At 41.4% G+C, this 21,166-nt stretch overlaps 1 protein-coding gene across 1 annotated transcript in view; it reads right to left on the reverse strand.

Annotated features, from left to right (window-relative positions):
• LOC308377096 (2-oxoglutarate dehydrogenase complex component E1-like) overlaps positions 1 to 21,166 on the reverse strand; it is a 34,288-nt gene that overhangs the window by 1,875 nt on the left and 11,247 nt on the right. Inside the window, exons 2-11 of the mRNA XM_080853658.1 lie at positions 18,964 to 19,116; positions 14,745 to 14,847; positions 14,005 to 14,133; positions 13,756 to 13,906; positions 13,079 to 13,206; positions 11,650 to 11,828; positions 11,444 to 11,515; positions 10,864 to 10,992; positions 9,990 to 10,062; positions 6,489 to 6,652 (exon numbers count right to left, since the gene is read on the reverse strand). Of these exons, the coding sequence (XP_080709784.1) occupies positions 6,489 to 6,652; positions 9,990 to 10,062; positions 10,864 to 10,992; positions 11,444 to 11,515; positions 11,650 to 11,828; positions 13,079 to 13,206; positions 13,756 to 13,906; positions 14,005 to 14,133; positions 14,745 to 14,847; positions 18,964 to 19,116 (1,281 nt within the window). The remainder of the gene's footprint in view (positions 1 to 6,488; positions 6,653 to 9,989; positions 10,063 to 10,863; positions 10,993 to 11,443; positions 11,516 to 11,649; positions 11,829 to 13,078; positions 13,207 to 13,755; positions 13,907 to 14,004; positions 14,134 to 14,744; positions 14,848 to 18,963; positions 19,117 to 21,166) is intronic.

Below are 21,166 nucleotides of genomic sequence, written 5' to 3' on the forward strand. Positions count from 1 at the left end.
AAAAAAGCCCTCTTTAATGTCAAAATGAAAACAAAAGTTGTTGTTTGCATAGTCTCTCCAAACTTTGCTTCTGAAGTCTTGGTGGCCTCTCTCACTAGTCTCCTTCTTGCACGGTCACTCAATTTGTGGGGACGGCCTGCTCTAGCCAGATTTACATATGTGCCATATTCCTTCCCTTTCTTGATGATGGATTTAACAGAATTCCTGGGGTGTCTAGTGCCTTGGACATTTTTATTTATCCTTCCCCTGACTTATACTTTTCAATAACCTTTTCTCTGAGTTGCTCAGAGTGTTCTTTAGTCTTCATGGTGTAAGGGTAGCCAGGAATACTGATTACTGAATACTGACCAGTGAATGGACCTTCCAGACACAGTTATACTACAATCACTTGAGACACATTCACTGCACACTGATCCATATTTCACTAATTGTGAGACTTCTAGTACCAATTGGCTGGACCTCCGTTGAATAAGGTCAGTCACTTTAAAGGAGGTGAATACTTATGCAATTTCTTATTTTTCATTACATATTTTTACTTAATTGACATAACTGTTAAAAAATCCGTTTTCACTTTGACATTGAAGAGGGCATTTTTGTGATTTCTTTTGTCAAAAAAGCCAACTTATATTGACCAAGATTGATTTATAAAAGCAATAAAAGGGAAAAACATCCAAGGGGGTGAATACTTATGCAAGGCACTGTATATGGAGGCCCATTGAGCATGTAACCCAAGAACTGGCCCCATAACCACTGATAAAGCAATTGTGTGTAATGCAAACACAACGCCACAGATGGCCACTATCTTGGTTGGAGATGCCATGACAGAACATGTCAAACTTGCAAGGACAGAAAATCTTTGCCTTAGCAACACATCAGTCGAGGAACTGTTGTCAGAGATACAATCCTCAAGAATAAACCAAACAATGCAAAGATTATCATCCACATGGGCTCATTTGATATCCTGCACAAAAAAACTGGCAGCGAGATACTTAAAAAAAAATTCACCCAGCTACTGAATGTGGAGGAACATGCCCTGGAGGAGGCTGTGGAGACCCATGAACTCAGTAATATGGACTTTCAGCCCAAAGAAAAACAACAATAGGACAGCCACCATGCTATTTCATCAAACATACGGGTCATCATAAACAGCAAATGGCATGGTAAAATGCATGGTTATAAACCCAAAACTCGTTCTAGAAGGTTGAAAACTATCCATGTTCTTCCTACAAACATATCTCCCCCTGTTTTACCTGTTAATACCCCACAGATGAAACTGGCCCTTCTAAATGTCAGATCTCTAAATAACTAAACCTTTCTGGTTAACGATCTGGTTAAAGAAAACAATTTAGATTGTATCTGTCTAACAGAAACTTGGCTAAATGATGACACGGCAACAGCAACTTTGATAGAAGCGTGTCCTCCTGATTACAGCTTCCACCAAGTTTCTAGGAAATCAAAAAGAGGTGGAGGAGTCGCAGCTATTTTCTCATCTAAACTGATGTTCAAAATCACTTAGCTAGTAGGGGTGGGCGATGTGAGCTAAAATTCATATCACGATATTTTCCACTGTTCAGACGATATCGATATGATATCACGATATATGAGGGTAAAAAATCAGAATCACATTTTATTAGCCATTATTAGCTTAATGATATTAGTTAAGGCAAAATATGTCATCATGAAAAGTATAAATCGAATAATGATCAAATTAAATAAATAATTCTCTACTGATATGTGCTACAACTGTAATTTCGGTATGATTCCAATCATTTTTATAATCAGAAATTGCCGAATTTGCGCATTTACTGTTCAAACAGAGGAGACATGCGAGGTGAGGCAGCGCCACAGCGACGAACAGCGCCGAACAGCGCCTGATCTCAGATTGTGCAATCCCCTACTAACTGGGTTGAGCGCACGCCTTTTGCTTTCTGTAGTATTTGTGGACACTTGTATTATATGTCCTGTCCACCATTAAATAGGTTATGTATTTCACGTATGTGTAGAACCTATTTCGTTTTGCTGATCTGACATAAACCCGCAGTGAAAAAGCACTGATGGGAGGCAAACAGTAGGTTACTTAATGAAGGGGCCGTGCGAGAGCCTGAAACTGGAATTTCAATCGAAACGTAAATGTTAAATAATGGGAGACCAAGACCAATGAGCTAAAAGGTACGCTTCAAACGACGGGGCATAAAATATCGCTATCGACTAGTCATGTTGCTTTTGATAAATGTTGGACCTTAGATTTGGCTTTGGACGAAGAGTGGAGACTAAATATTAGCATGAGCAATATGTATTAACATTACATTGATATCAGAGTCAGCCCTTGCTCTGTCGATTTCCCATTATTTCTCTTAGGATTGTTATATCTACTGTATGTGGAGTCATTTATCATCACACAAGTAATCACTTTGAACCCAAGACGGTGATTGTGAGCTGATTTTGAGAAATTAAACTTTGCAGCTAAAGTTGTGTTTCCTGGTTGTTACTGGTTATCGAATTGCTGTGCTAGCTTAACCTTAGCATAAACGATTAAAATGGAAGAGTTACATTTGCATGAAATGATAGCTAGTTATCTAGCTGATGATAGGCTATAGTTCTCTCGATTTAACTCATACAATTATAATGGGAAAAGGTAGTAACCCTCAGGGTGCCTTTGCAACTTCGTATGAAAGAGTTCATTTTCACACATATTAACACGAGTTCATCACAAGCTATCAGCTTCAAACTGTATGTAACTTACCTATGTGTGTTAAGAATGATGATATGAAATATGATAAACAACCAGTAGACAATTTGCAAGCTGCCAATTGAATGTTGATTTTACAGGTTGCTGGTGCCTACACCTTTGGCTAAAACAACAAGGCGACTCAACTGTCTATTATTCTTTTTTGGTCGGGGATTTTAAAGCAAAACCAGTTCCAAACAACAGAGGTGCCCCCTTTCTTCTTAACCAATTCATCCTCCTGCCCTTGAGCAACATCAATTTTTGGGTTTTTGCTCATCCTGGATTGTTAATGTTTTCCTCTAAAGTTAACCTGCCTCCTAACTGCAGCTGCCTACCACTACATGCGCGCAACAAGTGCATGCGACGTGCGCTCAAAAAAATAGGTCCACATATTAACCATTAACATACATTCTTTTATTCGTAAGAACCCATAAAGGTTAGATTAAAATACAAAAAAGATGTAGCTACTTAGTACTATCACTCAGTTGAAATTTGGAATAAAAAATATTAATGCCAAATTCGAATGTATGAATTATAAATAAATCGCGATATCCATGATATTGCAAAATCCATATCATGGCGTGGCAACATCGTGGTATTACTATCAAACCGGTATATCGCCCACCCCTATTAGCTAGGTGAATTTACATCAATTGAATATCTTGCTATAGAGCTCAAAACTGTATTGTTTGTTATTATATATCGGCCACCCAAGCTCTCGCCAATATTCATACAAGAATTCTCCGAACTATTATCACTATGTGTCACCAGATATGACAAAATAGTCCTGAATGGAGACCTAAACATCGATGTAAATAAAAAAGAAGACCCTAGAACTATTGAGCTTTTAAATCTCCCCCCCAGTTTCAACCTAACTCAACACATAATGGATCCAACACACCAGCACGGAAACACACTAGATCTAGTAATAACAACTGGATTAAACATCAATAATATTTCAATAACTGATCTACCCATCTCTGATCATCATTGTATACTTTTTGATGTGGAAATCATCTTACCAAAAACCACAAAAGAATTCTTAGTCCATAAAAGACATCTAGACGATGAAGCTATGGAGAGATTTTCTGAGCAGATTGCTCTATATGAGCCAACTAGTCATGACTGCTCTCTGAATGAAATGGTAGAGAACTTCAATATTGCCTTATCATCGGTGTTAGACTCTGTAGCCCCACTTAAAACTAAAAAGAAGTTTACAAGGACCTCCCCATGGCTGAGAAATAAAAATGTTAGTGAAATAAAAAGAAAGTGTCGCGTTGCAGAGAGAAAATGGAGAAAAACAAAGACCACTATCCACCACAATATCTACAAAGATGCACTAACTACCTATAACAAAACCATCCGTCTAGCAAGGAAGGATTATTTTTCCAACATTATTACAGAAAATGCCGGAAATTCCAGAGTTCTGTTCTCCACCATTGACCGGCTGCTAAACACTGTCCCTGCCCCCCCACTATCCTCAGCAGCTACATGCGAAGAGTTCGCTCAGTTCTTCAAGAACAAAATAACATTGATCAGAGCTAGTATTACTACTACTGGAGGTGAAATTGACATCAGTAGATCTGGCAACTTAACCATGAGAACTTTTACATGTATCACACTAAGTGAACTCTCCAAAATCATCATCGAATGTAAATCTACAACCTCAGATATTGATCCCATTCCCACCGCATTCTTTAAGCGAGTGTTTGATAGTGTCTCAGGTCCCGTCCTTGACATCATAAACACATCCCTTAGAACTGGCGTTTTCCTAGATGCCTTCAAAACAGCTGTTGTAAAGCCGCTATTAAAGAAACCCAAGTTGGATACCAGTACACTAGCAAACTATAGACCGATATCTAATCTTCCATTTATTAGTAAAGTCCTAGAAAAGATAGTATTAGTCCAAATAGATTCCTTTCTGGAAGAAAATAACATCTTGGAAGTCTTTCAGTCAGGTTTCAGAAAACATCACAGTACTGAAACCGCTCTCACCAAAATAATTAGCGACCTAAGACAAAACTGTGACGCAAATAAATTTTCTATCCTCATCCTGTTAGATCTTAGTGCAGCATTTGATACCATTGATCACGACATCCTAATCAATAGACTTGAAAATCTTATAGGGTTTTCTGACTGTGTATTGAACTGGATCAAAACATATATTAAAGGAAGGAAGTTTTATGTTAGTCTAGGAGACCATATATCCGAGAAACATGAAAGCTGCTACGGGGTTGCACAAGGGAGCTGTTTAGGTCCATTACTCTTTTCGCTTTATATGTTACCACTCAGTGACATCATCAGAGAATATAGTATAGATTTTCATAGCTATGCGGATGACACACAATTGTATATTTCCGCTGAACCTAATGATACAACAGCAATAAACTCCATTACCAACTGTTTATTGGCAATAAACAAATGGATGAACAATAACTTTCTAAAACTTAATGAGGACAAAACTGAAGTCCTACTTATCGGCCCCAAATCAAAAAGAGAGATGCTTACCAAGAATCTAGGAGGTCTTACCCGGTGGATTAAACCTGAGGTGATAAGTCTTGGTGTCATCCTGGACTCAGATTTGAATTTCAACTCTCACATTAACAAAGTGACCAAAAAAGCTTTTTTTCACCTCAGGAACATAGCAAAGGTACGACCATTCATAAACCAAAATGATGCAGAGAAGCTTATTCATGCATTCATATCGAGCCGGCTAGACTACTGTAATTCACTTTTTACTGGTCTTCCCAAGAAAACAACAGAAAGACTCCAGCTCATTCAAAACTCTGCAGCTAGACTATTAACCAAAACTAAAAGGAGAGAACCCATTAGTCCTGTCCTATCTACTTTACACTGGCTTCCTGTTACCTTTAGAATTTACTTTAAGGCCCACCTCCTCACACACAAAGCTCTAAATGGACAGGGACCTAGCTACATTGCTAACTCTCTTACTAACTACACACCAGCTAGAACACTGCGATCATCAGATAAAGGTCTGTTACAGGTCACCAGAAGTAGTCATAAGAAGATTGGTGATGCAGCCTTTGTCAATTACGCCCCAAAATTATGGAACACTTATTATTGATATTAGGGAAGCAAACACCCTAGGCATCTTTAAAAGGCAGCTTAAAACCTCTCTTTTTACCAAAGCACTTTATTAATTTTATCTGGCACAATTTATTTCTCTGTAACTTGCACTATTTTTACTATCTCTCTTTTAAACTGTTTTAAGGGTTTTATGACTTTTATTCCTTTTATCATGCTTTTAGAAGCCGATCAGGTTCTAACACCAGGTTCTGATACAATGTTGATAATTTTTATTTATCTTTCACTCCATGTATTGCTCCTGCTGCTTGCCTTTATTGATTTTATGTAAAGCACTTTGAATTGCAACTTTTGTATGAAATGTGCTATATAAATAAAGTCTTACTTACTTACTTGATTCTTAAGTTTTATGCCAATACAAACACACCAATAAAGCAAGCAAAACAATAATTTGGCTACTAATATTTTCCTAGTCCATATTTCTCACTGGGCACATTTTCAGCATTCAAATCTACACAGATACATTTGATAGGCTAGTTAGGTGGATATTTAGCCTAAAGCAGCAGAGAGGCAACCAGTTTTGATTGGAGCCCATGAGTGGGTTTGATAAAGGTTTGCGGTGCCAATGGGGATGTGCTATTCAAACATGTTTTGAATCATCTGCTTTTACCCTCTGGGTTTTCCTGTATGTACTGTAAGGATGTGGTCAAAATACCTGCTCGATGCGACTGATGGCAACTGTGTTCTCCATGCCTCTGGTCTTGCGTTCACGGTTCAGCTCGTAGTAGACCTTCCCAGTGCAGAACACTAAACGCTTCACATCTGCTGGGTTTTCTGCGGCGGGCCCAGCCTCGGAGATCAGTCGCTGGAAATGAGTGCCTAGTGAGGCAAAGGTGTGTTAGAGGGATTCTGAGAAATATTTGTGTCTGGACAATTGCATTTAGTTTTTGTGACACAATCACCAAATCTTACATTTGTATTAGGGCTGGGCAACGATTACAATTTTTAATCGCGATTAATCGCATGATTTCCCTGATTAATCACGATTAATCGCATTTCTATATGCAAAATCCAATAATCAATTCAAAAGAAGTGTATAGCGCATTTTATTTTAAATGTTCTGCCATATGAACAAAAGTGCCAAAACATTTGTTGTGCAAACATTTATCATTATATTGTAGCAGTTTCATCAAATAAATACTTTGTGTAATTCTTAACTTAAACAATGTTATCAAAACAAATACAAAACGATGGTTATGTATATAACCACGGTTCTATGAGTTCTGGATGACCGCCAGAGGCGGTGCTTACAGCACATGGATATTATCACACGGAACGTGCAGGTCGAGACTTAATAGCAACAAAGTCAAACGTGACCTGGGTGACGTCACCCGGTGACCCCGTGACAGGTGAACCCAGGAAGCTATCTCTTGGCAAATCTTCTCGCATAGACCCTCAGTACGAGACACGTACATCCTGAGAGCACGAACAGGGCATAAAAGTTCTGACCTCTCCCCCTGATCTGCTGCAAACGCACACAGGCTGAGAGGCTGATTAACAAAGCCGGAAGAGAGGGTCTTCGGCAGGAAAGAGGGGTTACCCACTGTCGCCCGGGGTGCCACTGCAGGAAGTCCCCACTAACCGACAGCGCGTGCAATTCCCCAACGCGCTTGGCAGATGTAATAGCCAGAAGGAACGCCATCTTCATGGAGAGCCATGCAACATCTGCTGTCAGCAAGGGCTCAAATGGCGCACCGCAGAGAGCCTGCAGCACCAAAGGCAGATCCCACGTGGGCACCCGGCCCGCCGGGGGGGGGGGCCTCAGACGGAGAGATCCCACAGTACGTCCGTCAACCCTGGCATGGTGTGCAGAGATGGCAGCAGCGTACACCTTGATGGTGGAAGGTGCCAGACCCTTGCCAAACAGTGACTGTAGGAACCGCAGAATGGTAGGCAGGGGGCAGCGTGTAGGCTCCACGACCAGCAGGAGCGAATGACGGTCCACCATAACTCTGTGGAGAGTCTGCACTAACAGTGGTAGCAGGGGAAACGTATAAAGCCGTCGCCGCGGCCACGCATGTGCCAGTGCGTCCTGGCCCAGGGGACTGGGGCCGTGGAGACTGAACCACGAGGGGCAGTGTGTCGTCTCCTGGCAAGCAAAGAGGTCCACCTCTGCCCTGCCAAAGCGGTCCCAGATGGCGAGGACCACCGCTGGGTTGAGCCGCCACTCCCTGGGATCGGGGCCCCGCCAGGACAGCATATCCGCCGGACTGTTGGCGGCCCCTGGCATATACGCAGCCCGGAGGCTCAGGAGACGACGAAGGGCCCACTGCAGCAGACGCTGGGCCACTCTCAAGCACTGGAGGGACTTGGTGCCACCCTGGTGGTTGATGTAGTACACCACCGTGCAATTGTCGGAGCCATGAAACTTGGTGTGAATGAAGAAGGGACTGTCCTTAATGAGTGTGCCAAATTTCACAAAAAGTTACCATATGGTTCTAGGGGCTGCCATTGACTCCCATGGTACAAGAATTCAAATAATACTAACAGAAACAATAGGTTACCTCCTACCGGAGGAAACCTAAATATAGCTGCAAGCAGCGATGGCAGTTTCCTCCTCCAGACATTGCGAACCAGGGAAAAATGTATTTTTGTGACAATTTGTCACTGTATAGAAAGATCCATGCTGCAGACTTGCCAATGGGATATTACATTTCAAATGCATTCCTTTGAAGATCCTCAAGGGCCATGGCTTCAAGCTAAGAGTGAGAAGGGGTGTGGTCATCCCTACATTTCCTTAAATGTTGTGTGTGTGTGCTTGCGCGTGTCAAAGGAGCCTGTCCGTGTGTGTGTGTGTGTGTGTGTGTGTGTGTGTGTGTGTGTGTGTGTGTGTGTGTGTGTGTGTGTGTGTGTGTGTGAGTGTGAGTGTGAGAGAGAGAGAGAGAGAGAGAGAGAGAGAGAGAGAGATAATCTGGAGCACACACGCGCGGAGGAGCAAAGGCGCAGAGAGAGAGACCTTCTACTGAAAATCACCCTAGAAATTAGCCAAGCAGGCATGTTTCAAATATTCACCAAAAATCCACTTTTCATCTTACAGTCAACTTTTTTCAGATTTGTGTACTTAACATTCTCAAGTGTCTTCACATGAACTTGTGATTGAATCAGAGTATCACTTTTTGACCTGTTGATGTGTAAAGCATTATTTTAGCGTTAACAATGTATCCAATTTGCTTTATATCAATCATTTTTTAAGATATGAAGTTGCCTTTGCACATGGGAACATGTTGTAGTGTCTTCCAGTGACATATCAAGTTTGGTGTTGATTTCACAAAGATCTGCCAAGATATGACTTCACTTCCTGTTTGGCAACTTTTCAGCTGAATTTGAGTGGCTGTACCGGACAAACGGTTGTGAGGATCAAAATTCTGTTGATAACTTTTGTGAGGTTAGGTCTGAATATCATCTCTGGTGATTTTGATGAAGATTTGCCAAAAATTGTAGGAGGAGTAGGCTTTCAAAGGTTTTTGATAAAACCGGAAATAGCGAAAAATCTATATAACCGGAAATTGACGCCATAGAGTGGGTTTAATTCGTCTTGATCCAGGGAATCCAATGGTACCTCATTTTTGAAAATCGGTCATACGGTTCAAAAGTTGCTTGTGTTACAAAAGTCCAACTTTGACCTGTTGGTGGCGCTAGAGTGGTGTATTGAGAGCCATGAAACTTGGTGTGAATGAAGAAGGAACTGTCCTTAATGAGTGTGCCAAATTTCACAAAAAGTTACCATATGGTTCTAGGGGCTGCCATTGACTCCCATGGTACTAACATAATAAGAAAGCCTACAATAACAATAGGTTACCTCCTACCGGAGGAAACCTAAATAGAAACACAAAAGGTTTCCTGCAGCTTCGCTGCATGAACCCTAATAATAAAACCTGCGTTAACGTGCGCTAAACTAATTGTCAGCGTTAATTAATTGTTGATTTAACGCGATAATAACGCGTTAACTTGCCCAGCCCTAATTTGTATATATTTTTTTTAGTGGCTAATGCTTTGATGGTAGTGTTGACCAGGAGGTTTTTGACTTTTATACTGTGAAAATCATTAAATCCTGTCTAACCAGTTGCTTACCGTATAAATTACAATCAGAGGGAAAGATCATTAGAAGATATAAAACAAAAAAATCCATTATGTATAAAACAAATCGCCTTCATACCTGGAAGCATGTCGTCAAAGTTGGACTTGGCCTCAGGATGGCGCAGAAGAGACTTTGGAGTGAAAATAATGAGCTGCCAAGAGAAAGATATGGAGCATGAAGGACAATCATGTGTGTCCATAGAAATGGCCATTGGAAAGTATGTAGTAGTATAACAAATGTGTCAACAATTCCATCATCTATCTGCTCAGGGCATGAGTGTCTGCACACTCCTACTGCAACCTTACGCCCCAGCCCACACTTACAAACCTCTATCATACTAGGCCTAAAACTGCCCCAGGATTCTAGAGTTACAGGAAAGCCTCACATTCTAAGCTCCCATAAACAAGACTGCCCTCCTTGTAAGTAAGCAGTAGGTAAACATGTGTACATTTAAGCAATATAGCACGAGTGGGAGTGGGGTAGGTAAAGGATAATCCCACGGGTGGTGTTCGGCCGTAGCCATTGAGGCCGAAGGCCGAGTGGCGTAGGCAACAACACCCGTGGGATTATCCCTTTATACCCCACTCCAACGAGTGCTATATTGCTTTTATAAAACAATTCTACTGTCAACAAATTAACATTTCAACACGAAGTTATTGATTAAAAATGGTTTATTTCGCCATTGTTTTTCCGCAACAAAAAATAGTTCCATTGTCAACGTCTTGGTTTGGAATTTTGAAAACTTTGAATTAACGGTTATCATCAATGCGAATGTTTCATCGCGGACTGATTTATTTTTAGCTGTGAAAAGTCCCGTAACTGTAGGTATGTTGACGACTAACCTATAGCATGGAACGTCTCTCGTCCAATCAGAAACAGCTAAATTACGCGCTAGAACCCAATTGTTTTATAATTGTGGATATACATAACTGGAAACTCCACTGTGACTTACAGGCTTTCTGAAGGGGTACAAGATCTGCCTCCTCAGTACATGGAACAGGTTGGCTGGATTGGAAATGTTGCAAACGATCCAGTTACAGTCAATCAGCTGCTGGACGGCAAAGTCCTCAGGGTTGATTTTCTGTGGAGACCAGAGGGAGTGAGTGAGTACAACATTGGCTCATAAAGCCTGGAGAGACCAGAGACAGAGTAAGAGTAAGAGAGAGAGAGAGTAAGAGAGAGAGAGAGAGAGAGAGAGAGAGAGAGAGAGAGAGAGAGAGAGAGAGAGAGAGAGAGAGAGTGAGTGATAAAGTGAGTGATAAAGTGAGTGAGTGAGTGAGTGAGTGAGTGAGTGAGAGTGTGTGAGAGTGAGTGAGTGAGTGAGTGAGTGAGTGAGAGTGTGTGAGAGTGAGTGAGTGAGTGAGTGAGTGAGAGTGTGTGAGAGTGAGTGAGTGAGTGAGTGAGTGAGAGTGTGTGAGAGTGAGTGAGTGAGTGAGTGACTAAGAGAGTGTGAGTATGTGTCTGAGGACAAAATTGGCTCATACAGCATAGAGGGGGGTGGGGGGATGGGGTGTTGATGGGTTCTGTCATACCGGATAGACATCAGGATCATCGTTACACATCTGGAGGAAACGCTCAGGGCGGGCTGAAGAATGCTCAGGACCCTGTAGCAAGGGGTAGAGTGACAGAGAACAGACCAAAGCAAGATATTAAAAAATTGGGGGAAATAATGATATTTCTGATATTTCTTTGATGTCCATTGTGAGAGTTGACGCATGAAAAGAACGCCTCCTCTCACCATGCCCTCCATGCCGTGGGGCAGCAGCAGCACGATGCCGTTCTGACGAACCCACTTGGCCTGGCCAGGGCAGATGAACTGATCAATGATGCATTGGGCCGTGTTGTGGAAGTCACCAAACTGGGCCTCCCACAGAACCAGGGCATTTGGACTCGCCATAGCAAAGCCAAGCTCAAAACCTGTGGATACATGAAAGAGGGCCGACAAGAGGAACAATAAGGTAAGGTTAGGCATATAAGCACTGTTCCCTGAAGGAGATGAATGAGGTACAACACAGATAGTATGGGATATCATGTCTGCGCGTGTCTGGCTGAAGACGCCTCTATACACGCTTAGTTCAACCACACTGAAGAAGATCTGTTTCTTTGATCCAAGGTCAGGTTTGCAGATAATCAGGAAAACTCGGGAAAGTGTCCAACATAAGAAATATGTTTATTCCAGCGTCACAGGACAATCCGATCGCATGTTGCACGACGGTTCTTTCAACATACTAACATGAGTTCACATCTTTTATACAGTATAATTTACAGGTAGTGGGTGTGTCTAGAGGTAGGAACTAGTTGAGTGGATGATTGCTAATTAGGACTTTGACCTTGATTTAATCACACTGAATGAATACCTTGATTAAATCCCATTGATTACAAAAAGTTCAGGAGGCCAGTTTGATCACGTTAAATAGACTGATATCTAACAACACGCTCTTCAGAGTTCTAGCTGCTGTGTGGGGTAAACCAGTGATTGACCTCGCTACTCTCCTTCAGGCAACAGTATGTTCCCTCTCAGTAAAACACAGGCACTTATCTGCCCCCTTGTATGGGGCCACCTCTAGGCTGCAAAGAAAGAATGATCCGTCTTGCTCTGCACTCCGCTGGCAGCTGGACACACTCACTGGGCTTCCCATAAGCAGTCCTGTTCCTCGTTGGATAGGCCATGCTCATCTGTGCCTTGTTTCTTTGTCCAAAAATCACATTCACACTAACTAAGCCTGTACATTGGTGTTGGTGTTCCATGGCAGGGATTGCCTAACACCTTGCAGTTAGTTCTACAGACCAAAGTGTACCTTTGCACACTTTTTTAAATCGACGTAATTGCCTTGTGAACTTTTATGCCAGTGCATCGATGCAAATCGGTGAATCTTTACATCCCTAGTTAATAGCCTTAACGTTCGTAAATTAGCTCAGAAAAAGGTCCTTTTTATTTGTAATAATTGAATGTTAGCCTACTTGACTATATAGGTCATGCAAAATAGGAGACTGCCCATCAACAGCATGTAGTCTATTGGTTTACGTTTTAGCCTATTATTATTAACATGAACGTCTTCATTAATGCTGTGCACACACACTAAAAACACATTGTTGCCCCCACTAGACATCCCTTTCCCACCCTAGTTCAGTGCAGGTGCCCCTACTATGATGGTGTACCCACTGACCTAGCACTCCGTACTCAGACAGAGAGCTGTTGCAGACGGTGTATGGGGCTTGGTTGGGATCCATGTGGTTCATGGGGATGCAGGTTCTCTTGTCCACATTTTGGTCATGAAGAACATGGTGACGGTGGCTGACAGAGGACAAAAATGAACAACAATAATTCAAAAAACAGCAAGGGCTTAAAAGAAGTCACATTAACTGCTGAGGAGATTTAAAACCTAAAAATAAGCCTTAGCTTTGACTTCCTGATGCACTGTAAATGTACCAGGACGAGCATCAAGACCCTATCTGAGCAGAAATGCGTGGCAATAAATAGTTTTTCAGATGAGTTACATCAGTGGTAAGCAGTAAGACCTTTGAACTCTACCGCACATTTGTAATGAACCATCTCTCACAAGTGGAAATTCTCTGTTGTTTCCTTCACCAATAGAGTCTGTAAACCCCTGTCATCTGTGCAGTAGATATGATGTGTATGCCCTGTTACTTGAAGACCAATGGAGTCTGTAAACCCCTGTCATCTGTGCAGTAGATATGATGTGTATGCCCTGTTACTTGAAGACCAATAAACCCCTGTCATCTGTGCAGTAGATATGATGTGTATGCCCTGTTACTTGAAGACCAATGGAGTCTGTAAACCCCTGTCATCTGTGCAGTAGATATGATGTGTATGCCCTGTTACCTGAAGGTGCCTCTCTCCACGTCCTGGCCACTGAGCCTCACATGAATGCCCTCCTTCAGCAGGGAGCCGAACGCCATGTACTCTCCCAGAGCCCAGTCAACCGTGCGGTTACGGATCATCTCACCTCGGCTCTTCAACACACGACTCAGACCTGGCAGGAGGAAGACCAGAGTGACCAAGGGCATAGGAAGCATCTGTGTTTAAAGGTGATGGGATTCCAAAAATAAGAGACATATTTGAGTTTGTTACCTCCATGGATAGTGAAGTCCTCTACAGGGACAGACGACGCCACCTGTCCAATATGTGAGAGCTCTTCCTCAGTCAGGCCAGTAGAGGGCGCGCTCATGCTCTTGGACTGGCCATCAAGAGTGAAGAAACCTACAAAACATGCATATACATTACCAACCTACAGTACGTTACCAGCTGTCTTTCTAGTAATATACATTACCAACCTACAGTACATTATCAACTGTCTTTCTAGTAATATGCATTACCAACCTACAGTACGTTACCAGCTGTCTTTCTAATAATATACATTACCAACCTACAGTATGTTACCAGCTGTCTATCTAATAATATATATTACAAACCTACAGTACGTTATCAGCAGTCTTTCTAATAATATACATTACCAACCTACAGTATGTTACCTGCTGTCTTTCTAATTATATACATTACCAACCTACAGTACGTTACCAGCAGTCTTTCTAATAATATACATTACCAACCTACAGTACGTTATCAGCAGTCTTTCTAATAATATACATTACCAACCTACAGTATGTTACCAGCTGTCTTAGTAATAACATACATTACCAACCTACGGTATGTAACCAGCTGTCTTTAAAAAAATATACATTACTAACCTACAGTATGTTACCAGCTGTCTTTCTAATAATGCAGAACAAAGGTCAAGGATTTCCCCCATCCTCATCTGAATCCAGGATTCCCAAAGTGAGAGATGGTTTCAGCCATCAAGCCCTACTTACCAGGCCAAGGGGAGTCCAGCCAGTGCTTAATGTGAAGGATCTTCTCATCTTTGGAGCGCGCATGTGCTTCCTCACAAATCTTATCATACTTAGCAATCTCCTCCTGAACAAAGGAAAAGACAAGGATATATGAAGAATATGAAGCGTCTTTTTGTCATTTTTGTGCCTTCACTCATCTCAACGTTTCATTTGTTTAAAAGAGGTGAATTTAATTACCATTATCACTAAAGTGTCTATCTCTCCATGGGCCATATGTAGCAAGGATGTGTAACCACTTAAACCGTGCTGAGCACTTTTCTACACATAACACAGTATTTATGAAAAGATTCTGGACAGGGACATTTTGTGGGTTTGTGAGCACAGCCATCATGCCAATTGTATGGGAAGGTACCACATGTTTGACTTCAAGGTATATTTAACAGTACAGAGGCAGATATCAAAATGTGACTTGCAGCAATGTCAGGTTTTCACAATGTTATCTCAATTGACTTGAAAAAAAAGCTTTTAAATGAATATCTCATATATTTTAGACTCAACCAAGACACACTGTAGCGCGACCAGCCCTCTTACCTCATACTCCTGTTTTGTCACTGATCATTACCTCATACTACTGTCTAGCAATGTTCCCTCTAATTTTTTTCAGCACTGAGCAAATATTTTTTATTCTGAGCGCACATTTCAGCACTGTGAGCAATTCGTAAACCACGCGACTAGAGGTCGACCGATATGGGTTTTTCTATAACCGATGCCGATGCCGATACTTAGAGGTCAGGGTTAACCGATAGCCGGTATGGGCTGCCGATTTTTTTGGGCCGATTTTTAGGGCCGATATCTCAAAGTTTTCCCATTAATTTGCATGCTAAAGCGTCACACTAATAATAAGTAGATGCACACAATTTTACTCCCCTACTAGTATCTTAAGTCTGAAGTCCGTGCCCCCGTACACACACACACACAGAGCCTAATACTTACAAACATCCATAATCTAGGAATCCAGAGAACCCCCCCCCCCCCCCCATTTTTTTTATGTATTATTCATTATTTTTGTTATTATTATTTTAGTTATTCTTTTCTTCAATGTATATACATATATGTATGTGTACAGACTATGATTTGTCTTTATTTTAGGGTTGCTGTCTGGGCCGTGGGAGGAGGGAAGGGAAAATTGTTTGTAAAACTTGAATCCATCACATTTTATGTTTTCATGTGTTGTTACTTCAAGAAAAAAAAATATATATATTTTATTTATTTTTTTTAAATCGGCCGATGCCGATAGATTAAAAAATGACAAATATCGGCCCGATACATCGGCCGACCGATATATCCGATATACCTCTACACGCGACCTTATGAAAATGACCACGAGCCTGCGTTAGCCATAGGTTTCCAAAGAGATGACAGCAAATGCATCAATACGTCTACAAGGTTAATATTTATTCAATATCCTTTATAATGGCTGGACTTTGGAACGTTTTAATGATGGTGTTTTACCAGTCAGTTTAGTTGAACTTAAAGGATCTTTGGTTGAAAATAAATAAGGTTTAGGGAGGTTATGACTGGTTCACTGGTTATGAATGATAATAATGATATATATTTATACACAAAATAAAAGCATCCAAGGTGTTTAGTCATTTCTCAGCAGGTACAACATTTAAGTAGCCTGGATACCAGCCTGAACTCCGCCCACAAAATTTTTGGTCTGGGAGATTCAGTCTGGAGTCGAGCTAGTTGGGAGGGATTCAAGCCCACCGAAAAGTGATCTGACCAATAAAATTGTAAGGGCGGGCTTTATACGTTGATGGACAGATATAGATAGAATAGCCTATACATCGGACAAAGATGGCGCCGTCTCGGGAGCTTAGTGGGACATATTTTATATGATTTAAGCTATCTACACAACTTTTTTTATGTCTACATTGACTCGGTTAGTTGTGTATACGCAAAACGAGTGTTGCCAAAGATTGTAGGTCTTAATTGATGCACTCTAGACCATTATTGATCGGTTATGCTAACGCGTACACAAAAAAAACATTGAAACAAATGGTAGCTTCTAGCCTTGAGTGCTAATTAAGTAACGTGAGCAGGCATATCTCAACAGATATTGACAGCGCATTCATTTTGAAAGAGGAACAGAGAAACGCGATCAAGGCATTTGTCGATTGAAAAGATGTTTTTGCCGTCCTTCCTACGGGATCAGGTAAAAGTTTAATCTATCAGATGGTAATAATACTACGTTGCTCTGATTGGTTCTAGGTATCCAATTCAGCAAAGAGGAATTTTCTTTCCTGGTTCGTTGAAACACGCCCCATAATCACAGCCCAATGGTTCGGTCTCAGACTCATATTCTGACTAGAATTATGAGTATGACATCGTCAGGCTAACATTTAAGTAGAACTTCATTGAAAGAAAAATGCAAATGCAGTGCTTTACAATAAATATAGTAATTATGGTATGTTTTTTCCTAAAGGTAGCCTTTATAAAAAAAAAAAAATAACTGGAGTGGTTTGCAACAAACTAAGCTACAAAACATTCCAAGTCATTTGAATTACATTGAGTGAGCTAGGCCTATCTGGCTGTTTGGCTCATCTTGTCTGCAGGCCTATGGAAGACACACCTTTCTGACTAAACATATGTCAAAATGTTGTTGCAGTTATCAAGATCACTTTGAATACGGCCTAATAGGTTTAATTGAAAATATAGCTTGGAATGTGCCACAAATGTCGAAGTTGTACCAGATCTGGAAAATGCTCACTTTTCAGCGATCACCTTTTTTCAATAACCATGAACTTGAATTCGACAAATGCGTCCCGGGACCGCATATTATGCTTCCTCCACAAGCGCTTCGAACCTTTTCGCCAGATTGGTCACGTCATTCAGCCCATGATCAAATTTACTAACTGCACGATCCAATGTGTCCGGCTCAAAGGCAGCCCACTCTGCTCGGGGAAGCGGGCATCCAAGTGCTCACAAACTTTAAGGACAAACAGAATAATGTCACTTTTGTTCACTGCATGTTTTCCCACGAGCAAACTCTTTTCGCGTTTGCCTCCGAGCATAGGCCTATGTAAATATGTTTGAAAGTTGTATCCTACCTGAGTCAGTTTGGACTATTTCATCTAAACGCTCATGTTTAAACGTTAGGCAGACCGTTTTCTGGGGCACCTGCTCTGCCTTTCTTTTCGCCATGGTAGCCTATAACTGCTGGAGCAGAGACCAGCAAGAGAGCAAAAGGAAATTTAGTATGTAAACATTCTAACGCACATCCGACTTGGTTGTCAGACATGTCAGTATTTTAAATGTTTATTACCTAGCCTACATCCCCTTTGATGCTCAGATTGTTAAACCCTAAAAAAAAAACCTGTTTATGTGGTCTGAAAAATCCATTGCGCGGCCTCTTCGACTGGCCTGCGTGGGCGCGGGCGCGCGCGCAGCTTAGAGGGAACATTGCTGTCTAGTCACTGATCATTACTTCATACTTCTGTCAAGTCACTGATCCTCTTACCTCACTGATCCTCTTACCTCATACTCTTGTCTAGTCACTGATCACTGATCCTCTTACCTCATACTCCTGTCTAGTCACTGATCATCTTACCTCACTGATCCTCTTACCTCATACTCTTGTCTAGTCACTGATCACTGATCCTCTTACCTCATAATCCTGTCTAGTCACTGATCATTACCTCATACTCCTGTCTGATCCTCTTACCTCATACTCCTGTCTAGTCACTGATCATTACCTCATACTCCTGTCTGATCCTCTTACCTCATACTCCTGTCTAGTCACTGATCATTACCTCATACTCCTGTCTGATCCTCTTACCTCATACTCCTGTCTAGTCACTGATCATTACCTCAAACTCCTGTCTGATCCTCTTACCTCATACTCCTGTCTAGTCACTGATCATTACCTCATACTCCTGTCTGATCCTCTTACCTCATACTCCTGTCTAGTCACTGATCATTACCTCATACTCCTGTCTGATCCTCTTACCTCATACTCCTGTCTAGTCACTGATCATTACCTCATACTCCTGTCTGATCCTCTTACCTCATACTCCTGTCTAGTCACTGATCATTACCTCATACTCCTGTCTGATCCTCTTACCTCATACTCCTGTCTAGTCACTGATCATTACCTCATACTCCTGTCTGATCCTCTTACCTCATACTCCTGTCTAGTCACTGATCATTACCTCAAACTCCTGTCTGATCCTCTTACCTCATACTCCTGTCTAGTCACTGATCCCTCCTCGATGAGCTTCTCAGCATACTTCTGCATCACCCCCTTCTGCTTCTTGATCTGCTTGTACATGAGTGGCTGAGTGAACATGGGCTCATCCATCTCATTGTGGCCGTTCCTCCTGTAACACACCTGGAACACACAAACAAACACTGAGTGACAACAAAACACTGTCTTTGAAATACACACCGAGTCACAAACACAACACTGTCTTCAAAATACACACAAATACAGACAGAATGAAATATACAAAGACGTTCCACTCTGGACATACGCTACGCCACTCGGTATTCCAGTTTCCTCAGAAGGGCAGAAGGTTTGCATGCTGAAGCAGACACACACACACACAAACTCACATTCAGAATAGCAGCAGGTTCAAATACACCTGGCTAAACAGGAAACAAACAGCCCACACAGTATTTCGTGCACCTAGCCTATATCGCGGGTAATCGTGGGTAACTATGATGGCAGTGTATGAAGGTGTGCGTGTGTGAGAACTGTTTTTGTCATGTCATTAAATACCAGTGACCAGATATTTATTAAACTACAGAAATAAAACGTTTTATTTTGCTAAACTCTTGCCTCCTCGATATTCATTCATTTGATTAGCCTGGGCCCTGTTCATAAAATACGTGGCAGTTAGGGTCTGTCACATTTGGCCATACACTGCCATCATAGTTTAAGTTATTTAAGTTATTTGGTTATTTATGTCTTGTTTCCCTCATATTTTCAGGCTATGTTCAAGCCTACTTTTTCAGAAGTTTGTTGAATGTTTTTCAACAGCATTGCTTTGAGTAATAAAAACCTCAATATTTGGTTATAAATTGTTTCTTCATTTTGTTATAGCTCATACTTATTCTAATGTGAATTAGAAAATATATTTTAAAAATCGCGAGGTAAAAAAAAAAAATAATAATAATAATATCTTGGGGTGTATCGAACCGTGGGTCAAGAATCGTGATACGAATCGAATCGTGAGGTAGGTGTATCGTTACAGCCCTACTTTCTACCCACCGCAGGTTACATTGGTGACGTGAACCAGATGAAACTGAGGTTAAGAGGGGTGTGAGGGCAACGGTAGTGAGTGGGTACAGTGCTGTGCAGTGCATAAACCTCAATCCCAGACACCTTAAGTGGCATGCTAGCGTCAGATGCTAGCACCCATGGGTTTTAGCTTCCTTGTTGACACGCCTGCCACCCATGCCGGAGTGATTGTCTACACAAAGCAGATTACACCAAGTTACAGCTCTATCACCTAAAACATCTGATAATTCTGTGCACAGAACTGGAACTTCAAAATACTCATCCGCAGCATACTAAATGAGAGAAATTTGTCATTATTTTGTTGTGTCATTGAGATCTAAGAGCAAAATTATTAGGCTACGTCAACTTGTTGGTCATAGTCTGAGTGGAAGAGCAAAAGACTGCGTCTTGCGGTTGCCAGTTTTACTGTTCGAACTCAATACTGGACCGATTCACCTTGTTCACAGTTCACCCAAAGTGCTAGCAGACAATTTATTTTGGCATCTTTCAACGGACATTTGTTCTCCATGTTGTCATGTCAACACTCCTCCATGGCGCTCTCAAGCAGTATAGAAGCAATGACTCAATGGAAGTTGTTTGGCGCTCTGGTAAAAGGTTTGACGTCGTCGTTGTGTGTAGGATTGTGAGTGACGCAGGGTGGGAAATGTACATATTTTTAGGGGGCAATTTTTGTCCCCACTTACTGAAATCCAGGGGCATTTAAAAAAAATTAAAATTGGGGGCACTTTTAGAAACTTGTGAAAAACATTTAACCTTTCTTCAAAATAATAAAACACACTTATTTAGGCTTAAAGCAGCAATACGGAATTCTGTTCCAAAACTAGTACGCTAACTACCTAAAAGGCATGCAAAAACCTTGTAACCACCACCAACAGCCCAGCTGACACTGATAGAAGCTTGCCAACACACTAACTGGTGTCTTTTTGCAGTATACCTGGCATGTCATGCATGTGAAAGCTTTTCTTCCATTTTTGCAGGGTGTTCCAGCCCGTTACACAGAACTGCAGAATAGAATAGGGCATATCTAGGATGACTAGTGGGAGAGACACAGGTCTTGATCTGTCTCTCACATGACCATATGCGATCAAAATGAAAGAGGATGGTACCAAAACGAATTGCCTATAAAACCATACCTCAA

Source organism: Sprattus sprattus (genome assembly GCF_963457725.1).
Source record: "Sprattus sprattus genome assembly, chromosome: 16".
Lineage (NCBI taxonomy): Eukaryota > Metazoa > Chordata > Actinopteri > Clupeiformes > Clupeidae > Sprattus > Sprattus sprattus.